At 36.4% G+C, this 25,363-nt stretch overlaps 1 protein-coding gene across 1 annotated transcript; it reads right to left on the bottom strand.

Moving 5' to 3' along the window:
* Nucleotides 1-878: 878 nt before the first annotated feature.
* LOC311171725 (stathmin-like) lies at nt 879-25,125 on the bottom strand (the record flags this gene model as incomplete). Its single annotated transcript, XM_084234789.1, is given in 6 exon segments — nt 879-1,072; nt 1,403-1,487; nt 23,341-23,529; nt 23,533-23,555; nt 23,558-23,702; nt 25,072-25,125. Coding segments are annotated over 6 exon segments (690 nt in total).
* Nucleotides 25,126-25,363: the final 238 nt, after the last annotated feature.

The raw sequence follows: 25,363 nt of genomic DNA, 5'->3' as shown, positions 1-25,363 counted from the left end.
CAGGCGTAAAGAGGTTTTGTTTTTTTTTTTTAATGAGTAAATACTTTCTGTCTCAGATAATGAAAAAGTTCTGCAAATGAATAGTGGTAATGATTACACAACACTGCAAATGTACTTAATGTCATTTAATTGCATACTTAAAGTAGTTAAAATAGTAAAGTTAATGTAGTGTTTATTTCACACATTTTTAATTGCATATAATCTTTGTGGTCATTATACTACTAACACAGAATAGAGAAAATTAACACACTTCCAGAAAAAGCAATGTTTTGCTTTCCTAAATTTTGTTTGTGCAAATAAATTGGAGTCTAAGCAGTGTCAGGAAATTGCATGTTTGTTGAGTTGCTGACATATACAAACGTAAAGAAAACATTGGCTAGTCATTGAAATGCCGTTATTTGCCTAAATGTGTGCCATTTAAATTTGTTTCCTGTGCACTGTGAAAATATTATAAAAACTACTCTAACCTATAAATTTGTTCCACATTGTGCCAGTTATTGATTGCATTTCCGTTCCAAATTCACTCTTTCTTGCCAGCTGGGTGAAAGTGAACCTGGACTCTTTTTTTTTTTTTTTTTTGCATGATGTTAAGCATTGACAGTAGAGGGCGCCAGACACACACTGCACTTTGAAAATGTTTTGCTTCCAGCTTCAGTGTTCACGCACCAGCTTCAGCTGCAAGAGTGAAGGGAACATCAGGGGTTCTGATCTGAAGCTCCATGGGCCCAAGGCCCATGGCCCTGTCCCTCAAGGGGAGTCCTAGAGAGAAATCTTGACATGCCACCTGTAGCATCCGCTATCCAAACTGTATGGCAGCCCTGTGTAAATGCCAACTTGTAGGTCCCAAGAGCTTTTCCAGCTATCTCCTGCTTCAGCCTTCACTGTGGCCGTAATGTATTATAGTTTGCGCCAAACACAGGCTGCTTGACCTCACAGTCCTTCTTCTGATAAAACGGCATCGTGGAGGACTGCTCGGCGTCCTGCTCCTTGGACAGAAAGATGACCCAGTAAGGGGTAAGGTAGATGGTGCCTTTCTTTGTCCCTTTAAAGGCCTTGGCACATTCTTCATGTCCTTAGAAGTAAGTTCCACGCGGTCATTGGACCGTAGGAAGCTCTAAGTGTTGCTGAGGGTCACTCCACTACCGCTCGGAGGCATTCTTGTAGAGCGACATGGTCTCCCGGAAAAGCCCTCCACCCTCTATTCTTGGTGTTCGTTTGGCAGTGAGCATGGCAGCTGGGGCCTCATGGGATCTGGTATTACAGCACGGGTGCTGCCAGAAAGCTGCTCCCTCCAGGTGCCAGGAGGCTCACTCACCAGGGGCAGTGGGCAGGCAGGCAGGGCGGGGCAGGATCCCTGGGTCCACCTGTGAAGCTGCTCCCTACTCCTGGGTCACTCACTCACCTGTCTTTTCTTTGCGTCTTCTTTCATTCCCCTTCAGTGACTTACAGTTTTCAACGTATAGATCTTTAACTCCCAGGTATTTCACCTTTTGGGTGTGATTGTAAATGAGATTGTCTTTTTAATCGCCCTTTCTTCTAATTGTTTACATATAGAAATGCGACTGATTTTTGTGTATCCCACTTTGAAATGTTGGTGAGGATGTGGGAAAATAAGGAACATTCATCCACTGCTTGTGGGAATGTAATTTGCTGAAGCCTCTATGGAAATAGTATGGAAATTCTTTTTTAAAAATGGAAATACCAGGAACTCCCCTGGTGGCGCAGCGGTTGAGCGCTGGACTGCGAAGTTGCCCGCAGCCTCTGCAGCGCGGGCTCGATCTCCTGCCGCCGGCGAGGGTCCCACATGGCGCGCAGACCTCTCCTGCAGCCCGCTGCTCCCCTGAGCATTGTACTTCGTCACTCTGCCTACTCTGTTCCCCGCTCTGGCTCTGGTGAATTCTTTCACCCTCCCGTGCTTCTGACTGTACCGAGTGCTTGTATAAATGAATGAATGAATGAATGAATGAATGAATGAATGAATGAATGAATGAATGAATGAATGGACAAATAAATAGATAGATAGATAGATATTTTTAAAAATGGAAATATCATGTGACCCAGCTATACCACTTCTAAGTATCTACCCAAAGAATATGAAAACTTTAACACAAAAAGATTTACACACTCCTATTTCATAACAGCATTATTCACAATGGTCAAGTAGTGGAACCAACAACAGACAGGTGAATAAAGAAATTGCTGACTATAAACTCATTGGAATATATACAGCTATTTAAAAATATGAAATAGTACCTTTGGATAAAATGGATGGATCTTGAGGTGATAATGCTCAGTGAAATGAGTTAGAAATTGAAAGACAAATACTAGATGGTTTCATTTATTTGTAGAATAGAAAGAAAGAAGGAAAGGAGGGAGGGAGGAGGAAACTGGAAAACACAGCAAAAGTAATTCTTAGGCTCTGTGAAAATATACTGGTTATCAGATGGAATAATATGTGAGGGAGGAGAGAAGGAGCTAGAACATTGACATGTGAATTTTAGTGGAATATAAGTGAAGCATGTGCACATATGGAGATGTGAAAATGAAACCACAAAATTACATAGTTATGTAAATGACTGACAAGTTAATAAAATAAAATTTAATGGGAAAAGGAGAAGGATATTGCTTCACATAATAAGGAATTTGACAAGTTGGCACTGCATTGTGAGGAGGAAGTTTGGCTATTGTTTGACTTGTGAAACCAAACACTTTATCTCCCCCTACCCACGGTCAGGTAGACATTCTTCTGTTCAAGTCTGGTTAAAAGAATAGTCTGTTAAAAACCCCATAATCCATCAAGAAAATAGTTACAGCAGCTCAGTTCCCAATACCAGAGACTGAAATATTCCACCTTGCCTAAGGAAATAACTCCCTCCTTGAACTTTTATTGATTTTTTTATATACAGGTTGTTCTTTATACTAATGTATCAGATGGGTTAACAAAATAGCTAATTGGGTTAATTGGATTTATATTCTATTTTACACCTCTCTACCCATGTGTTTTCTCCTCAAAATCCATCCTTTTCAAAAAAAAAGGTTAAATAATAAATCTGTTGGAGAAGTGTGTGTTAAAAAATAAAAGTTACAGAACCCTCCACAGGTGAACTCCAATAATTTCTGTTGTCCAAAGATCTACAACCATGCTCTCTCCAAAAATCTCAGCCTTGGTACCTCTCAGAGCTCTTTCTTAACCTTAGGGTAATGGTTGTTCCTGATACTTGATTTTCCTATATCCTTTAGAGACTTCTTTAACTTCTCACTATCCAACTCCCTGTAGAGTTAACAACTCATTATATTAAACTTTCCTTGTTCAAATTACTATATGGTTTCTGTCTTCCAGTTTGGCCCAAACTAATTACACATGTAAAAATGTTCATCATCTTTATTGGGGAAATATAAGTCCAAAAACCAATGAAATGTCACCTCATACTTGTGAGTGGGTAATATCCAAAAGAGAAAAAGCAGCAAGTATTGGAGGACATGAATAAAAGGGAACCCTCAAAATCTGTTGTTAGGGATGTAAATTGGTGAGCCATTATGGAAAACAGCTTTGAGATTCCTCAAAAAATTAAAAAATAGAAATCCCATACACTCCAGTTACCCTATTTGAGTAGTCAGCCAAAGAATAAAAAAAAAAAAACCCACTAATTCAAAGAGATATATGCACTCCCCCCTCCACCATATTCATTGCAACATTACTCCTAATAGATAAGAGTTAGAAATAACCTAGGTGCCCATGAACAGTTGATATAGGCTCAAAGAAAATGTGGACTCAAAGAAAATATGGACTCAAAGAAAATGTGGTATATGCACACAATGGAATACTACTCAACTATTAAAAATAGATGAAATCCTGCCATTTGCAACAACATGCATGGAACTAGAGGGTATGGTGCTAAGAAAAATAAATCAGATGGCAAGAGACAAATACCATATGATTTTACTCATATGTGGAAGGATATTGAAACAAATGAACAAACAAAACACTTAAACTATAAGAACAAGCAAGGAGGAAGTTACCAGATAAAAGGGGAATCAGGTAAAAGGGGTCAATTGTATGTGAAAGATGAAAACTAGATTTTTGGTTCTGAACATAATGTATTATATGTAGGTGTTAATATATACCACAGGCATTTCTTGCCTGAACTGTTGCAATACCATTGTAGCTAATCTACCTCATTACAACTTGACCATTACCCCAGTTGTTTTTTTTTTTTTTTACATTTTTTTTCAGTGTTTTTTTTATTTTTTATTTTATTTTTTTTTTATAAATTTTATTGTTATATTCCCCATACAATTGCAGCCCCCCATTCTGACCCCAATCCCTCCCCTCCGGCCCCCGCCCCCCTAAAAGTGTCTCTGGTTCATAGTTTTTTGTTGATTTTGATTTTCACTTTCTTATAGTTATTCATTTTCCTGGTCCCTTATTTAAGTTTTCTAGATTCCTGCTATGAGTGAGACCATCCGGTATTTTTCTTTTTCTTTTTGGCTTATTTCGCTGAGCATGATCCCTTCCAGCGCCATCCATGTTGCAGCAAATTGCATGTGTTTATCTTTTTTGAATGCTGAGTAATATTCCATGGTATATATGTACCACATCTTCTTGATCCAGTCATCTATTTTTGGGCATTTGGGTTGTTACCCCAGTTGTTTTTAACCCTGCAGCCATTTAGGTTTTAATTTTAAATTGATCATATTAAAGCAGATCACACTGCTTTGCTGATTAAAACTTTGCAACAGCTCTCTCTCCCAGAGTGAAAGCTAAATTGTATGACAGTCACTATCTCTCCCCAGGTCTATTTCTGACATGTCTACCCCTCAGTTCATTTGCTCTGCTTCAGACCCAATAACCTCCACACCATCCCTTGAACTCACCTCGCACACTTCCACCTTCAGGAAGCCACCTGGATTTTTCCTTCTGCCTGGTTTTCTCTTTCCTCAGATAGCCACGTGACTTTCTTCTCATCTCACTAACTTTTACCCAGAAAACACCAATCATTTCAGTCCAGTCTTCCCTGACCATTCTATTTAAATTCAATCCCTTACCACAGAAATCCTGATTCTCTTTATTCTGCTATGATTTTTTCATCAAATATGTCCCTGTGTAACATACTTTATATAACTTACTCATTATGCCCCATTTGGAATGTAGACTCCAGGCAGACCATTTTTCTCTCTGCCCAATGCCCAACAATCACATGGCAGAGTGGGGATACTTAATAAATGCAAAATTCAAGTCTACCCACACATACCACAAAAATACTAGAATTCTGCTGTCACAGTTTTCTCATAAGGATGCCTAGATTATGGCTGTGTGGGTCTCACATGGAACTACCCTTCAGAAAGAATGTTCCTTAAAAAATGAAGGGTTGAAAGTCAAAAGTCCAAGATCTTGAATTCAACTGAATGTTCTCTTCCCAAGTAAGACTTTAAGGACAATTTGACTTTATATATGCTGGGCATAGGTACACAAATTTACTTTAGAGTCATACTTTATGGCATGATTTTTCAAACTATGAATTAAAAAATGTCACCACTAAGAAACTGGCTTGTTTTACCCTGAAAGTTTTTCATGGGTGACTGTAAGAACTATAAAACTTTAGCAGTTCAGAAACACAAACTGCAAATCATTTAAAATATACTTTTTAAAAGGAAGGGAATTCATTATAAGATCAATATTGCAGATCTACAACTAAAAGTATAGTTTGTTGGCACAGGTTTTTATCTTTTTCTAAACCATTGATGATATTGAAGAAATTGGGAATTTATATCTTCCGTGGTAGTTACTCAAAAAAAAATTGCTGAATTGAATGGAAAGTGAGGGCTATCTATCATTTATTGTGTAAGCATTTAAAACAATATAAAGTTTCTGTCCATATAAGTTATATTTTTAAATTTTACTATAACAAGTTGCATCACTTTGGTATATCTTCTTCTAGAACCCTTTCCTTGCACTTACATAAGTACCATAACAGGTTTAATATTTTAAATATTAAAAAAAAGCAGACTTTGTGTGAAGAAATTAGATCTTAACTGTGTTCCAATGTATAATTTCCAGATGGGAACATTTTCATTTGAGGGCCCTACTGAATGTTTAAGGAGCAATTTTAAATCTAAGAATCAAAACACTTTTTAAAATGCAAAACTCAAATCTGCCACAAAGAACTCACAAAATATAAATGTTAATTAAAGGAGAAATGTCAACACAAATGACATTTTAAAACCTTTAGATGTATAAAAAGTATAAGAAAAAGGGAAACTTGTAAAGGTAGATATGTCATTTTATTATTAGGAATTACTTTTACCACCCTCATTATTAACTTTATTCATAATCTAATTAGTCTGTCAAGCACACAGTGTCAACTGAACTTTTATTGTGCACAGCAAGCTATATCCAGGACTACCTTTTAGGCAAATTAATAATGCAATTTCCTAAAGTTATTCAGTCTCTGGGACCAATAGGGAAGAATAGGTTTTTGTGATGATTAATTTATGTGTCAACTAGACTGGGTCATGGTTCCCAGATATTTGGTCAGCAATACTGTGGATGTTTCTGTGAGCACACTGTTTAATAAGATTAAGATGTAAATTGATGGGCTTTGCGTAAAACAGTTCACCCTATATAATGTGGGTAGGTCTCATCCAATCTCTCTACAATCATGTGAGCCAATTCCTTATAACAAACTTGTTTAGATGATAGATAACAGATTAGATAAAGAGACAGATAGATCATCTGTATCTCCTATTGGAGAATGCACACACACATATATCTGTACTATCATATTTATCAACTGGTCATCCTTATTTTGTGTCTAAATATATGGCAACACATCTATCCTTCCATTAACTCCATGTTTTGCTTTTTTGAACAATGAGAGATGTTTATGTAAATTCTTGGGAAAATAGGGGTTGGGTAAGAAATATCAAAGTATCCACTAATATAACAAAACACTTCTTTATGACTCTAGTTACTCTATAAACAAAACTTTAATTTTAAGTGATATCTAAATGAAAATATAAAGTTACTTTTAAAAACTATTTTTACTTGATTAATCCAACATCACTTACATGGTAAAAAAAAAAAATTCAATAAACTAGGACTAGAAGAAAATTTCTCATCCTTAAAAAAGGTACCTACAAAAAACCCCACAGATGACATACTTAATGGTGAAAGACTAAAAACTTTACCTGAATTTTAGGGACAAGCAAGGATGTCTGCTCTTGCTACCTTTATTCGACATTGTGCTAGAGGCTCTAACCAGGATATCTAAGCAAGAAGTAAGCAGTAAGGGGCATCCATATGGGAAAGGAAGAAGTAAAACTATGGTTATATGAATACCTTATCCCTCTTATTACTGTCATTGGGTAGATTTTGATGTTAAGCATTTAGTGTCGGGATTCTAGAAGTTAGCAATGGCAAATATAGCTCAATGGAATCTCAATTTAGAATTTCACTGATTTCCAATTTCTGAAATTCTATGTGACTCTACATCTTGACAATCCTTATGCTCTATGGACAAATATAACTTATGTTAATGAATGAAGAGACAAAGGTCACCTATTTGCTTATAACATATAATAAATTATATTCTTGGATTAGTAAGAATTGCCATTTTATATAATTCCATAACAAGAAAAACCACCATTAAACACCACATTTATTTTCTTGCTTTCCTTATTTTAAGTATTTTAGTTTTTCCTGACAAGATTGAGTAAATTACAGCAATCCCCACTGTGTGCCATTTAGCAATAACTAGTTAATACTTCTCACTAACTCAATTATTTTCTTCCACAAAACAAAACAATATCAAAACTCTCTTTAATTAGAAATATATTCTTACTTACTAAAACTGGGCAGGTTTGCTTAAAGATGCCATCTACATGGCCATAATTTATTCTCTTTTTACATACTGTAACTTTTTGTCCAAACAAAGATTTTAAAATAAAATTTCACTATAACACCTAAAATGGCTATGTTAATAAATATATGTACATGGGCCTCCCCGGTGGCGCAGCGGTTGAGCGCTGGGTTGCGAAGCTGCCCGCGGCCTCTGCGGCGCCAGTTCGATCCCCGGCTGCTCCCCGGCCACAGGAGGAGGGTCCCACATGGCGCGCAGACCTCTCCTGCCGCCCACTGCTCCCCTCAGCAGTGTACTTCAGTCCTTCTGCCTGCTCTGCTCCCCGCTCTGGTGAATTCTCTCACCCTCCCGCGCTTCTGACTGTACCCAGTGCATGTATAAACAAAACAAACAAATAAATAAATAAAAACATGCAAAAAAAATTTAAAAAAAAATTTAAAAAATAAATAAATAAATATATGTACCTCTTTTTCCAACAGCCTGTATGAAATTATTTCTTGTACTAACCACAATAACATATTAGTTAAGCTACTTTGGGCACATGTAACAGAAACAAGTAGTGCTACCTTTAGCAGAAGTTTAAAAAAAAAAAGAGTATTTATCATAAATGACACAGGCATCTAATAGAATCCAACATCTGGAATTCAACCAGGTCCCAGAAAACAACTGGAAGTAAAAACCGAAGAACCACCAAACCCAGGCAGCTTTCTTCTTTGGACTGGGTTGTCACTCTCTTTCTACAGAAAAGCTCTCTCCTCTTGCACATAGGAAGAAAGCAGTGGTCATGTCCAAACTTCTGAGGTTGCTTACGTATCATAGCCAGACTGGCTCTATTCAAATCTCATAGCTCAACCTATATTAGGTACCTATCTGTGGCTAAAGGCAGGCATTCTGCTGTCTGCAACCCATCTCTGTGAGCAAGGTGTTCTTTATAAGCTAGGAAGACATACCAAAAAATGTCTACTATAAATAAATTTGGACTACACAAACACAGCACCCTCTCAAATTCAACAAACGGTAAGTCATCTTCTCCTGGAATGAATTGACTAAAGGAGCAGAGAAAAACTTACATGTTAAGAAATCAATGTTCCTTCATAGTGGTATTAGCCAACCCACTGACTTATGGCATGTTCAGCTGGATGACTTCTGTGCTAAAATACATTAAAAAATAAAACGGCACACTGAACAATGTATGTCCACTCACTCAATATTTTGCTCCAATCCTATGGGTTATACAAATAAAGATAAAAATATATCATATTAGGATAACTAAGGCACTTAGGCTAATAATAAAACAATTTGTGCTAACAGCCTCTATTTTAAAAAGACAAACAATTTAAATGTTAACCGTAAAGAGTGGCTGAACTGATAATTATCTGTTGTTTTGTTAAGTTTTACTTTCCTGAGGACTTTTGTTAGTCCACTGTATGGACATATCCATGAGTATAGAAGATGTTGCATAGGAAAAAATAAACCACTTTCAGATATAAATTCAAAGCTAAGATGTTTTCAAAAAGAATAAGGTAGTTATTTATCACAGGTTTTTTCCCTTAGTGATGAATAATTTGCTAGACTGAGCTCTAGGAATACCTGAAACCCAAATTTTTTTTAGCAGATAACAATTCATGTTAAGTAGACTCTCTCTCTAAATATATTCTCATAGTCTCATCTTTCAACATTATCTACTAAATTTAACCACAAATGCTTAAGTTACATTTTTCCCCATAAATGGTATTAAGCAAAGGTATTCTAAAGGGAAGTGCACGGTGTAAGGTAGAATTAAATCCTCACTTATTTCTGATTCACTGACAATGAAGTGTTTTGGTTTGGGGTTTTTTTCTTTTTTTGTCATTGTTCTTTAAATTCTATACAATGGTATTGCCTCATGGAGTTATTGTAAAGAAAAAAATGTGAAAATTCGGCAAATGTAAAAATTGCCATGATGGTTGGTATTACAGTTAGTGATGTTGCTATGCTTATGGGAACATAGGTTGCACTTGCCTGAGACATGACTTCCAAAAATCCAACCTTTAGGGCCTCATGTAAATTAACAATATTATCTTTATTTGTATGATGCTTTATAAATAATTTCTGCACATGCTGTTTGTTGGTTTAAACCTCACAAAAGTTATGTAACAGTATTACTATCTGAGGAGAAAGAGGTTTTGAAACATCAAGTGATATGCCCAAGTTCATACAAGTGGTAGAAAATCTGGGATTCAAATTCTATCTTGATTCCAAGTCTGTAGCAGTGCTTGTCTGTTGTTTAAAAACTTCTGATATTGGGCCTCCCCTGGTGGCGCAGTGGTTGAGCGCTGAGCTGCGAAGCTGCCTGCAGCCTTTGCAGTGCCTGTTTGATCCCTGGCCATCTGCGAGGGTCCCACATGGCGCAACAGACCTCTCCTGCCATGCCCACTGCTCCCCTCAGCAGTGTATTTCGTCACTCTGCCTATTTTGTTCCCTGCTCTGGCTCTGGTGAATTCTCTCACCCTCTGACGTTTCTGACTGTACCCAGCGCTTGCATAAATAAATAAATAAATCTTTAAAAAAATAAATAAAAACTTCTGATAATACTTCTCATTCTAACTTACAGGTGCAATACTCAGCTAGAAAAAAGATGAAATCCTGACATTTTCAACAACGTGGAGAGACTGAGAGGGCATTATGCTTAGAGAAATAAATCAGAAGGAGAAAAACAAATAACAAATGAACTAAGACAAAAATAAACTTTCAGACTGTAGGACAAAGAGAAGCGGGGGGTGGAGATGAGTCACTTGTTTGGTGAAGGACGGAACTGGATTTTTGGTAGTGAACTTAATATAGTATACATAGATGCTGACTTTTAATGATGCACCCTTGAAACATATAACGTTATAATGCAATGTTACTTTTTTCATTTTGCAATTTTAAAATTTTTAAAATAGAAGTTAATATAGGGGAATCCATCCAAGAGTGTTCAACCAACTTACCTGGATTGATCAGAGATCCTAATGTCTTATTTCACCACTTAAATTTTCAGTTCCTTTAACTAATTCTCACCCTACTTACTCATTAAATTGACTATACTTTTATCTTTATAAGAATGAAAAGCATGATCTCTTCAATTTCAAAACAATATACTACATTCTAGATTCATACCATTTGAGGGGACACACAACAATGGAGAGAAAAATAAGCAAGTTAGATGATTTTGAGGCACAATGGTTGGGTATGGGCATAGTAAGATGTATGTAGGACAAATTAGCATTTCTAATTGTGGACCTCAAATCCATTATGTGTCAAGAGAGTGTCAACAACACCCATTTCACATGGTTAGAGTGAGGATAAAATATATTGTGGTGTATATGAGTATGCAAATATGTACATATTATGGGTTGGCAAAGTAATACATACATATTTGGTACAAAATAAGTACACACTAAGTGGGAATTTTGACATTTTGGTCATGGAAAGTTATAAATAAGTCAAGTTTGAATGAGGTAGTAAACATGGTTTGATAAACCATGATTGAAGAGGTGGTGAACACCAGTAAACCATAAATATCAGTTTCACAATTGCCAGATATTAGGTCATGATGTAAATACTGATGATAGCACACAGGCAATTCACTCAACTAGGGTGTATAAACACAACCCAGAAGGACATTTAAATAATGTCCTTAAACAAAAAAACAAAATTTAGAGTTTTCTCATGAATGAAGATGCTGCATATCCTTTCCAGATACCCCTTTTTAAATGTTTTATTTACCAGTTATGTGTAAGAAGAAAAGCTCATGCACAACAGATGGCAGTCCAATTCTGACTTCTCTAAAATGGTTTTCCTCCTACTCATAAGAGCCCAAGGATGTGTTGATGTGAGTGTTGCAGATGAATCCTCAGCACTAAATACTACTTCACAGTGTGACTCAGAGACCAACTGTGTTTCTCCTCATGGGTGATAGCCAAGCATTGAAATACAATCTGAATTCAGAGTCTGGATCTAAAGACATGTTGTGTACAATTTGTCATAGAATTCAAACAAGCAATGCATGTATATAACACAGAGAAGGACGGAGAAATCATTTTGATTTGTCATTAAATTCTTGCTACCAATGAAAGTTTTAAATAAAGTTTTAAATGAAAGGATTCATGTAGTCAACATAGTTTCAGGAACCAGCAAACTGAAGACTAATTTGATGCCTCTCTTTCCTTAACTTCCCTACATCCAATCATAGCAAGTCCACTTGTTAAATAACCCTGACATCCATGTACTTCTCTCTGTCTCCACTGAAACTCCCCATCACCTAAGCCAATATCGCCTATTTGTTGGTCTTCCTACATTTAATCTAGACCCTGAGATATTTCTCTAAAATGCAAACTTGATCCTGTCACTGTCACCTTTCTATTCCTGCTGTTTAAAAACCTTAAATGGATTCTCTTTGTTCTTATGGTAAAGGTTGAACACTTAGAGTACTCATTGAGACACACTGTTTTTAGTTACCACAGAGAATTTAGTTATCAGAGTTCTTAGTCACCAAGAACAGAAACTGATTCTGACTGGTTAAAATAGCAAAGAAGTTTATTAAAAGTATAACTTCACTAGGGAAATTGACTCTGATGGATTAAAAGAGCAAAGAAGTTTATTAAAATTATGTTGTTACTAGGAAGAACATGACTCTGGCCCATTCAGATAAGAAAGAAATTAATAAAAGAATGTAAGCCACCCAGAAGCCTGGGGTCAAGCTGAGAAAATAGATGCCACAGCCTATACTGCCAACATCCTGGAAACCCTTGCTGGAGCTACTGCCACACCTGTCAAGACAAGAAAATTCTTCACTTCTCTGCTTCTGGTTCCAGAGCCAAATACAGGGTGGGCACACTTGATTCATTGGGGTTTGGTCATGTGACCACATCTAGCCACCTGGAGCTAGCCTTCGCTACTGGGATGTTGACCTGCAACCAAAACTCCTAAAGTGGGAAAATTCCCAAATACAAGTAGTTTCAAGTGCCAAGTAGTCAAAAATATTTAAAAGTCCCCTACATCCTATGACCTATGATTTGACCCTTAACTCCCCCTCCAGCATCACCTTACCTCTTCCCTCTCTGCTCCATTCAGTGTCCTTCCTTCATGCATTTCTATTACAGGACTCTTGCCTCTGCCTTAGCATGCTCCCTTCTCTACTAGCAACCTCATTGTCTGGTCCAGACTAAAGTATCACTGAAGATAGTCCTAGAGAAAGGATGGCACACTCACAGGAGAGGGAAAAATTTACAAAGATGCAGGCTTATTAAAGGAAGCAAGCTAGCTAAGGGGAAGCTCCCAGGACTAGCAATCACAGGAAGTCTTTATCAAGCCTCAACAAAAGAGGTTAAAGGTGGAGGCTTCTGGAACTCAAAATAATTGTGGCCTTCAGCAAAGAAGTCAATCTGTACTGACCAGGAGGGGGAGTAAATAGCCTGATTTCACTCTGTTCTCCCCTTCTAATCTCATGCTGAGAACTTATTGGCCCAGCCCAAACTGAGGCAAAAGGGTAGACCTACCTGTTGATAGAGGACACAGAAGCAACCTCCTAGAGTACAGAGCAGGATCAAGAAAAAGAAAGAGCTCATGAAAGAAATCCAGGAAAGTCAGTATTTTTTGTTTTAGGTTTATTTCCTTAACAGTGCTTATCTCTATAAGTAACTGTATTATAAGTGGTCTTTAAAATTAATTAATTGATAATTTTAAATTTCTTGAGGTCAAGAATTGTGTCTGTTTGTGCTCACCAATGTTTGTTCAGAATTAGCATAATGCCTGACATACAGAGGGCCTTAGTAAATATTTTCTGAATTAATGAATGTATCTTCAATATAAGATATCATGCTTTAAGTGGTCTCATTCTTCAATCTTTAATAAAGAGATTACCTAAATCATGCCTTCCTATTTCTTTGTTAACCAAGCTCTTTCTCAGTTTTTCCTTTTTCCATCTAGTAAAATAGTCTATAGTTACAAAATCTCTGAGGTCTTGCCTAGATTGAGCCTAAAATTCTAATAATTTTGCTTTTATTTTGCCTGAAGTTTCTCCTGCTCAGTTAACTTTTCTAGATAATTTCTAAGAGCACATTCTGTAGCATATATAGAGAAAGCTTACTCAAGCTTCATGATAACCAAAAAGTTTAAATCACAGTGTACAGCAAACATTTCATATTAAACCTTTTTGCTTTTTGCTATATTAACATATGACTTGAAACAGGCATAATGCCATATGGTGAATAACATATGGTACCCAACAATCCCTATTCATGTGGAAAAGATGTTAATGATATCCAGTACAGGAAGTAAAAATGGAAACAAATTATATATATATACTCAGATTTAGTATCTAAAAATACTGATTTCCAATGTCACAGAGGGAACTATATGGAGGTTGAACAGAGATGACTGGTATGCAACGTGGGCTATATAGTAATGCAAAGGAGAAAGATAGCTCAAAGTCAAAGTAATATGGAGCATTAACAAGAGGTATTTAGTGAAACCCCTGAGCCTCATCAATGGAGTCCTTCAGGCTTAATTCTCCCCCAGGTTCAAAAAGCTCATTCCTACCTGTGTGAAACAAAATCAGTATCCCCAAGGTGTTACTTCCACTAGTAGACTATTTTTTTAATAGCTTTTTTTTTAAAGATTTATTTATTTATTTATACAAGCACTGGGTACAGTCAGAAGTGTGGAGGGTTAGAGAATTCACCAGAGCCTGGAACAAAACAGGCTGGCTGACGAAGAAATACACTGCTGAGGGGAGCAACGGGCACCACAGGAGAGGTCTGTTGTGCCATGTGGAACCCTCAGCCGGGGATCGAACTGGCACTGCAGAGGCTGTCGGCAGCTCCGCAGCCCAGCGCTCAACCACTGAGCCACCAGGGAAGGCCCACTATTTGTTTTCACTGTACAGAACTCTGTCAGACCAAATGTCCCCTTTTAATAACAAACATTTTGTAATGTCTCTTCTGCTGTCTTCAAATGAAATTCATAGGTAATAGTTTATGCAAGACATTTTTTAAAACACATAATGATCTAATTATAAAATAAAGGCTAAATAAAATACACATATTAAATTAATGTACATCTCAGAATGTAAACTCTTAGGCATGCAGAGGCATATTGATTCCATTGGTAGGATCACTGTGAACGCAACAACCACAAATACATTATCATGTTGCAATAGAGACTCAAACTCCACAAACAGCACTGTTGTTGGAGACACAAGTTTTCAAAATAGGAAACATTTTGGTGAAGTACAAGGTACAATCTTCTCATGGCTTATGTGGTAGTTGCATTCCTAACAAGTTTAGTGATCTTAAAAATATTTAAAAGCTACTTAAAATTTTATATAAAAAGGAGTTGGGTTCTAGCACACATGATTTAAATAAATTTTACCTACATGAACACTCTATGGGGCTCTCAAAAATTCTCACTCAATTCATGGGGGGAAAAGCTGATTACAGTTTTGTCTTGTACATTACATAATATGTAATATGTCTGACCCCAGCTCTTTAAATGCCAGTAAACCCTCCAATAATTTTAACAAGCCAAAACAGGTTCCCAAAATATTCCCAAGGGTGTACAGTATCTCTTCTGTCAAAAACTGCTAGGCTAGAGGATTCAGTAATCAATTTTCTGACAGGATAGTATCACTATGAAGCTATCAGTATGTGACATCCTAAACCTTCCCTTGGCTGTTACAATTATTTCCAGCAGATCCAGAAATAAGATCCTTCTAACTCAGGAAATAAAGTTTCTGAGAAGGTTACTGGAGTAGCAAACTCAATCACAGGAAAAGCTGAACAAGAAAACCGCAATATATCACTTAGGATTATGTTTCACTAAAGAGGATGGAATATATGTGGCTTAAATAAGACAGAAGTAAGGTTTTTCTTCTTTCCCTCCATCCATTGGCCCCCAAACCTAACTCAGGCTAGTTGCCCAGACCCAGTATCTATTTTTCCATGGCCCTCAGTGATGTTAACCTGCAAAAGTAAATTAAGCATATGATGGCTTTTATTTAACATGTAGCCAATGAGAAAGCAGAAGAAATGGGTGAGAAGGTAGAATTCAAGTTTAACATTGAGAAAGGTCACCTGGTGCAAATCTAAATACTGAAGATTATGGAATACAGTAAAAGAAAAGCAACAAGAGAAGATTCAAATATTCAATTTGATGAATCGAATGAGGCTCAAAGTTCTCAGAATTAGAGATGATCTTATCACAGACCTACTAATTGAAGCAAAATAGAGACTTTGCAAAAAGACAAAAGATTCAACCAGACACCAAGTGCTGCTGGAGGAACTGGTCCTCCAGAGTTTGTAACTATTATTTTTTCTTTCTTTTTTTTTTTTTGTAACAATTATTGTAATGCTGAATAATTGTTTATTGCAGGAAATAGGATTTCCCTTTGGTAAAAGCTTCAGTGCAAAAAGCAATTCCTATGTACAAAACTATCACCAGAAATGATGTTGATGTCCAAATTGATCAGGAGGCCTACCTGCCTAAGAACATAGCTGGCAGAATTGATATATATACATATATACACACACACACACACATGCACACACACACACATATACTAGGGATTGTAAGATAAAAGTTTTCATTGCCCTAGAAAGCCAGCTGGATCTCCCAGCCCTGTAGATTATGACAGAAGCATAGGGAGAATTGTTTGGTGCAGATACCAACAGGAAGTCTCTGGACTAAGCTTTTGTGAGATGAGGTTCATCCACTGTTCTACTGATATGATATGAAGTTACTGATATTTGAAGAAACAAGATTATCTGAGTAGCTTCCTGTTTGCTGTTCTAATATTCTGTATTTATCAGTGGATACCCTTCCATAGCTAATGCCCTTGGCCTAATTTTTAACAATGGGAGAAAGTTTCACTTATGATTAGGAAATCTACCTCTAGTTTCTCTAAAAGTAACAAATTTGCACTTGGTTCTGCAGCATGAAGGTGATGGTTGCATGAACCTCCCTAAGTCTTCTCTTTCTCTGGTTCCAGTTGTCCTGACTACAGGGCGATGTATATGGTATTATTAAGCCTCTGCTCTTTAGATTTAAAATGCAGGTGGGGCATACATCCTTCTATCAGAAATAGCTTCACTGTTGCCTATTTGGGCCTACAAATTTTCCTCATATTATGTGATTTAAAATATAAGCCATGAATATGCTTCATGTACTACAACAAAAGGCTTATGTATATGTGGGGGGTGGGGAGGGGTGGGCATACTTTTAATTCACTCTCACATAAACTAAGCCTGGAGACAAAATGTCTAGAGTTGGCATGGCAGTGCTGCTGTGCAAAGTTTCCTGGACTAGGCTATTCTGCTCACTGCACAATTGTCCTTAGGGTATGGCTATGGTCCTCATAGTCCAAGATGGCAGAAGAATGCAAGAAAGGATGAAGAACCAGGAAAATCCCAACTATCTGCAAAGGAAGATTCTCAAAAGTTGCCATAATATAAATTTCATTATCTAAAACTTAGTCATATGGACATGCTTAGCTGTGGGAAGGCCAGAAAGGTATTTCATCAGAGTGGTCATGTGATCAGCTGAAAATTCTATTACTAAGGAAGAGATGAGAATGGATATTGAATGACAAACTAATAACTTGCCTCATTTGGGAAGAGGGGAAATCAGGACAGCTCTGGGGTCTCAGCTGACAGCATATTTTGTGCCTCTTCAATATTGGTGGCATGGGGATTCATGATAATGCTTTGCTGTAATCCAGCTGTTTTTGACTGTTTAACCTTCCCTTATGTAGGGGGCTGAATAATGGCTCCCCAAAGATTCTAAAGGTTCATAAATCTCATAAACTCCCCATAAATATGCTCCTTTTCCTGCAGAAGCTAATCAGAGTTGGCTTCTATTAGATCAACAACAGACATTGGCTGGTACAACATAGATCATTCCCCTAGTGGTCACCCAACAAGAACACACAGCACCATCAGCACCCTTTGTCTCCATTTGCCTCTGCTCCAGGGGCAACTGCAGGTAGAATTACATCAGAACAAAACCAATTTTCTGGATAAAATCACATGTTACACTTGTGGTCAGAGGCTGAGATCTTATGATTGGCTGCCCCACCAGAATCATGAAGATTAGAGAAAAGTCAGTTCACTCAAAGTAATAAGGAAAATTCCCTTACCAGAGCAGAGGTAGGAGGAAAATAATATTGGCCAATCAAAACCAACTTATTTTTATTAATTTAATATTTCAGAGAAAAAATACATCTTCACATTCATGGCCTAGGTTGCCAAAATGAAAATCAATAAGATGTGTTTGTCTCTTCTTTTCTCCTGAAATTTACCCAAAACATGATATAATTCTTAAGGGCAAATAAGAAATTAATATTGGCAGCACAATTTTTTGAAAGTTAGGATATAGATGGAATAGTAGTAATAGACATAACTATGTTCATAACTATGTGCATCATTATTAAATATTGGCAGACAAAGAATGATAATATTCTATCTCATAAAATATATTTGTACAAATAAATTAGTATACCCTACATATATGGATAATTAAAATTATTATATTATTTAAAATATAAGTAAATAACAAATGACTATAAGATATTTGAGGAAAAGCTTAGCCATCAAAAACATAGATCGAAGGAAACAAAGATAACAGAAGGAACAGAATAAAATCTTATTTAAAAATATAGTCAATATATCAGAGAAATATTTACCCATGAAAAAAAGAATAGGATAATTATCTTTTGAAAAAGGAATAATCTGAACAAGAAAATTTATGAAAATTAAAAATATAGTCTTGAAACAAACAAAAAACATTTAATCAAAGGGTTAGAAGATAACAGCAAGGAAGTCTGTTACTAAGTAAAATTAAAGATAAAAAAGATGGACTGCAAGAAGGGAAAAATAAGATGCTTAAAGAGTCATTCCAAAATGTACAACATCTGACAATAAGATTTCCAGAAAGAGAAAATGATGGGGGTGAGGGAAAGGGAGCAAGAACTAATGTGAAGAAATCAAGCAAGAAAATATCCCAGAGCTAAATAAACATGCAATTTAGACAAGAAATTTTAGAACAAAAACAATCACTTAATGTTCAATCCATCAAATTTTTAAAAATTACACCATGTCACAGAATGAAATTTCAGGATGCTAAGAATAAATTTAAAAATTCTAAAGGATTGAGAGAGAAGGTGATCATATAAAAAGGATCAGTAATCTGGATAGGTATCAAACTTTTTTTAAAAAAGATTTATTTATTTATTTATACAAGCACTTGGTACAGTCAGAAGTGCGGGAGGGTGAGAGGATTCACCAGAGACAGAGCGGGGAACAGAACAGGCAGACTTGACAAAGTACACTGCTGAGGGGAGCAGCAGGCGGCAGGAGAGGTCTGTTGCGCCATGCGGGACCCTCACCAGCAGCCAGGGATCGAACTGGTGCTGCAGAGGCTGCGGGCAGCTTCACAATCCAGCGCTCAACCGCTATACCACCGGGGAGGCCCCGCATCAAACTTTTTAATAGCAAAGGAGTTCCGAAAATAACAAATCAATTCCTTTCCAGTTCTCAGGGAAAGTTATTTTTATTCTGGAATTCTATTCTTACACTTAAGTAACAATCAAATAGGAAAGTGTTCTCAGAAAGCTACTGAAGGATGGGTCCCAGCAAAACAAGGAACGTAACCAAAAAGAAGAAAACATAGACGCTGGGAAGCAGGAAATGTCACACATAAAACTAGTAAAGGAATGTCAGTCCTGGGTGACAATCTATCCTGACAGAAGCAAAAGGACAGAGATCATCAACAGATCATCTGAAATATTAAATGGAGTATTGATAATCAGCTGAAAATCAAATGAAGCATTTGATTGACAGAAAAATGATGAAGTAAAAAAACCACACAATTGTTAACACCAAAGAAAACAAAAGGCTGGAAAATGAAGAAATATAATTACAGTACACTACTTGGCTTACCACTTACATAGATACTAAATATTGAATTAATTAGAAATGAAGTTTTTAAATTATATTAAGAGGATGGGGAAGGAAGTATATGTTTATGAGTAATTAATAAAGTCTAAAATTTAAGAAAAACCAGTATAGTTACTAGGCATATTAGATCAGTACCAAAGATATACTTGCTTTGTGTATATGTCTGCATATGAGAATATATATGTAAACTTGATGGTATTTTAAGTGTTTGATTAAAAAAAATTATGCCATCCTCGAAGAAGAGAACAAAAGTGAATAAATTCAGACATTATTCACATTTTAGCTTGTCATCACTAATGCCAATGTCCCATTTAGTGCAAATTCTCTTTAGAGATCCAAGAAGATTGTTCAATCTAAGGGGAAAAAAATCATTGATCCATATACCTCTTATTCTTCAGAAATTAATTTTTGAATCTTCAAAGAATTAATTGCAATGGGAAAAATATTCTGTCCTATTTCCTGTGTATGAATAATGAAGTATGAAATATGATTTTAAAATATTTTCTTTCTGAATGTCCTTCATATTTACTATCCCACTTATGTTTGACATTTGATAACCAAATGAAAAGTCTTCCTTGCTCTGCATTGCCTTCATCTGGTTCTTCCTCAGTCCTCTCTGAGGTCATGACTTCATTACATCATTCAGGATGTTCTCTGCACTAACGATTTGTGAGAGTAAGTCCTACGTTTCTCCTTACAAACTGTCAAATACTGTTGACCCTTGAACAACACAGAAGATAGGGGTGCTGATACACCCTTCACCATAAAGTCTACTGCACCTAACTTTTGTTTTCCCCCAAAACTTGAGTACTAGTAGCCTGCTATTGAATAAAAGCCTTACAGATAACATAAACAGTAAATTAACACGTTTTATGTGTTAAATGTATTCTGTACTTTATTATTTCAATAAAGTAAGCTAGAGAAAAGAAAATGTTATTATGAAAATCATAAGGAAAATATATTTACAGTACCTTGCTATAATTATTAATACCCTAAGTTTATACCATCTGTTTAATTTTGTATGTATATTTGTTAATACTATCATCAAAGACATTTATAAATTCAGAAACTGTTAACAACCTAGAGTAAATGCAGTTAGCATAATAAAATGGAGATTTCTGGTGGGTCTCATTGGTGGTGCAGGGGTTAAAGTCTCAGCACTACCAAGCTATCGCTAGCCACTGCAACATGAGTTCCATCCCCAGCCAGTGACCTAACCCACATGGCAGAGCAGACCTCTCCATCTGGCCCACTGCTCCCCTCAGCAGTGTATTCAGTAGATCTGCCTGTTCTGCTTCCCACTCTGTCTCTGGTGATCATCTCACTCCCCACACCTGTGGCCTAAACCCCAGTTCTTGTTTGCATAAATAATTAAAAATAAATCTTTTTTTTTAAAAAAAGGGACATTTCTGGCAGGCAAAACAAAATCTGTCCCTAACAACTTGATAGTAAACAACTGGAACTGAAACAATCAAACTCAATATTCATTTATTTTTTAATCAAATTTTATAGACTTACCATTTGTTTACGAAACCATGTAATATTGGCAGTACAACTTCATACCTCCATGTATGCACATGATTCACTGTCCATCCATCAAAGCTCCAGTGACAATACATTATCACATTACCCCACTAGTCCCTCTTTCCTTTCCCCTGCCTCTAGTAACCACCATAATTTTTTTAAAGTCCATTGTTTTTGTTACATTTTTCCAGTTTGTTTTCTTAGATTATTTACATTGCTTGAGTGAAATCATTCAGTAATTGTCCTTTACTTTTTAACTCATTTCATTGAGCATAATTACCTCAAGATTTATCCAGATTGTCCTAGGCGGCATTATTTCATTTTCTTTTCATTTTTTTAGTAGTATTAAATACCTAGAAGTGGTATTGCTGGCTCACATGGCATTCCACTTTTAGTTTTTTAAAGAATATCCATACCATTTTCCATTGAGGCTGCACGAATTTACATTCCCACCATCAGTGGATAAGGGTTCCTTTGTCTCTGTACCCTCACCAATATTTGTTGTTTCCGGCCTTTTAGATACAAGCCGTTCTCAGGGTGATAACCTGATATCTCATTCTGGTACGGGTTTGCATTTCTCTCATAAGTAGAGCATGTTTTTCATGTGCCTGTAGGCCATTTGCATACCTTCTTTTGAGAAAAGTCTCTTTAGGTTATTTTGTCCATTTTTTATTAGGTTTTCTGGGTTATTGTTGCTGAAGTATGTGAATTCTTTGTATATTTTTGGAAATTAACTCCTTATCAGAAATATCTTCTCCCAGTCTGTATGGTGACTTTTTATTTTTGTGTTAGTTACAACTCATTTCTTTACATGGACATTTTCTCCTCAAAATGTTTCTAAATGATAAATTCTGCCATATCGAGGATAATTTTATATATAAAATCCTTTTGAGAAACTGTAAAGGAAACATGTTAATTAAAATTCAGTATTTATTTTTAAGACTCACTTTAGCAAATTGCTGACTCTAATGAAACAGCAGAGAATAAAATGTGCTGCTGTGGCGAGAGAATAAAATGCAGTCCATACATATTTCTCCACTCTAAATTATAATTTGATTAAAAACAAACTCAGGCATTTGCATGGATTTACAGCTGGAAACAAAATATGAGACGTATAGGTAGAAAAGGAAATGTGAAACTGTAAGAAAAATTTCATTGCCAGGAAACTCCCAGGGACAGGTTTCATACTTATCTCATTGAATCAATTAATCAGTGTTATGTTTTAAGTCAAATTTATTTTTCTTCCCTGCCAATCCATATGACTGGGGGTAGAAGGAGTGGGAAACACACTAGAAAGCTATTTTACCGGAATTATTTCAATTACAGGTATAATTCCCACTTAATTAGGTATATGTAATTAATTTTTTAATACAAGGAAGGTTTTGGTAAATTACTTGTCATATATTACTTCCTTGCATTATTAATGTAAGGAAAAAAACAAGAAATATGGTAGAAAGCTATTGAAATAAATATGACAGATGGCAACTAAAATACTTTTAGCACACATGCAATATACTTAATTTGTTGGGTTTTTTTTTAATAGTATTGTGCAGCTATATCAACCACTGAAGTACAGTAGCTTTTGGTAAGAGTGGTACAGAATTGGGATTAGAAGTGAACAGATACTCATCATCTAAGAGTTTGACAGAAGTCACTACGCATTCTTTTCACAAACACATTTTCACAGTGTCTGGTAACAGCCATTAACCCAGTACAGCAAGAATACTAAAGTAGAAAAGACACAAGAAAAATAGCTACATTAGAAAGATTTCAACACTTTAGGAAAAAAGGGTAAAACACTTTTAGTTTCTCATAAAATAACATAATATAGTCTGGATCAACCTCTACTATCCTACATCAGCTTCTAGAATATTTGTCAGGAGGGCAAAAATAAAATGACACTGGCCCATACAGGCTTTGACTATTTAGGAAAGGGAGGAAGAAAGTTAGTTCCTAGAACAATTATTGAGTTTCAGTCTCATTACTAGAATTTTGGGTTCTTTATTTTTCTGCACTTCTTCAATATGCTTTTCCCACAAACACTCTAGTTTGGTAGCCATTTCTGCCTTTAGTTTTTTATTGGCTTCCATGTTGTGGGTCAGTTTCTCCTCTGCCACTTTACTAAAGTTGTTGTTCTCTTCTATTGCTTTCTGAAGTCCTTCTATCTTGTGCTCTCATTTCTCAGTAAACTGCCTCAAACCTGAGCTTCATAGGACTTGTGTCTTTCTTCTGCAGCTTCTAATTTCTTCTGAATTTCTCCCAGGGAAAGATCCGTCTTCTTTGGAGGAGACAGGGGAAATTCTGGACCAGACTCTTTTGACTGGGAGCTGAGAATCAGCTCAAAAGCCTTGGTCGACAATGGAATCGAATAGAAAATCCAGAAATAAACCCACAGATTTATGGTCAACTAATCTTTGACAAAGGAGCAAAGACTATGCATTGGAGCAAAGAAAGTTTGTTCAATAAATGGTGCTGGGAAAACTGGGTTGCTACATGCAAAAGAATGAAGCTTGACCACTACCTCACACCATACACAAAAATCAACTCAAAATGTATTAAAGAACTAGACATAAGACCTGAAACCATAAAATACATAGAAGGAAATATAGGTGAAACACTACGTGATTTGCATATCAAAGACATCTTTACAGACACATCACCCAAAGCAGTGATAGTGAAGGCAAAGATAAACAGCTGGGACTACATCAAATTAAAGAGCTTCTGCACAGCAAAAGAGACAATAACAAAAACAAAGAGAAACCCCACCAACTGGGAGAACATTTTTGCACCCAATACTAATGATAAAGGACTGATCACAAAAATCTGCAAAGAGCTGATGAGACTCAACAACAACAAAGAAAATAACCCAGTCAAAAAATGGGCAGAAGAGCTAAAAAGAAACTTCTCTGAAGAGGAAATGCAAATGGCCAACAGACATATGAAAAAATGTTCAACATCACTTGTCATCAGGGAAATGCAAATCAAAACTACCATGAGATACCATCTTACACCAGCGAGAATGGCACATATTAAAAAAACTAGCAACAACAAATGTTGGTGAGGATGTGGAGAAAAAGGAACTCTCCTGCACTGTTGGTGGGCATGCAAACTGGTCCAACCACTATGGAGAGCTGTGTGGAGATTTCTGGACCTACTAAACATAGAGCTTCCATATGATCCAGCAATTCCACTCCTAGGTATTTACCCAAAGGACACAGAAACATCAATTCCAAAGAACACCTGCACCCCTATGTTTATAGCAGCACTATTTACAATAGCTAAGCTTTGGAAACAGCCCAAATGCCCAAAAATAGATGACTGGATCAAGAAGATGTGGTACATATACACCATGGAATATTACTCAGCATTCAAAAAAGATAAACACATGCAATTTGCAGCAACATGGATGGCGCTGGAAGGGATCATGCTCAGCGAAATAAGCCAGAAAGAAAAAGAAAAATACCGGATGGTCTCACTCATAGCAGGAATCTAGAAAACTTAAATAAGGGATCAGGAAAATGAATAACTATAAGAAAATGAAAATCAAAATCAACAAAAAACTATGAACCAGAGACACTTTTTGGGGGGTGGGGGCCGGGAGGGGAGGAATTGGGGTCAGAATGGGGCATGTGCAGTTGTATGGGGGAATATAAAAATAAAATTTATTATTTAAAAAAAAAATCTTGAATTTAAAACAAAAAAAAAAAAAAAAAAGCCTTGGTTGAGGCATGCTTCTTCATTTCTTTCACCTGGGTATCAGAAGAAGCCATGATGAACTTACAAGACTAGCAGTGTGTTCTACACAATCCACTGGCAAGGAAAGCCCTGGTCAGTCCCAGCCGCCTGGCCACACTCTATACTTATTATTTTCTGCATAAAATATCTGGGCCTAGTGGAAGAGACATTGAATGTCATGCAGTGCTGGCCTAGGGGTTCTTTGAGCATGGGTTTCCATGTCAACTGGCCACCCTCCCTGATGGAATAGCAAAAAAAGACATGCTCGAGTCC

The sequence above is a fragment of the Talpa europaea genome (genome assembly GCF_964194135.1).
Source record: "Talpa europaea genome assembly, chromosome: 6".
Lineage (NCBI taxonomy): Eukaryota > Metazoa > Chordata > Mammalia > Eulipotyphla > Talpidae > Talpa > Talpa europaea.
The sequence above is the reverse complement of the archived record's forward strand: the minus strand, read 5'-3'. Positions and strand labels throughout refer to the sequence as shown.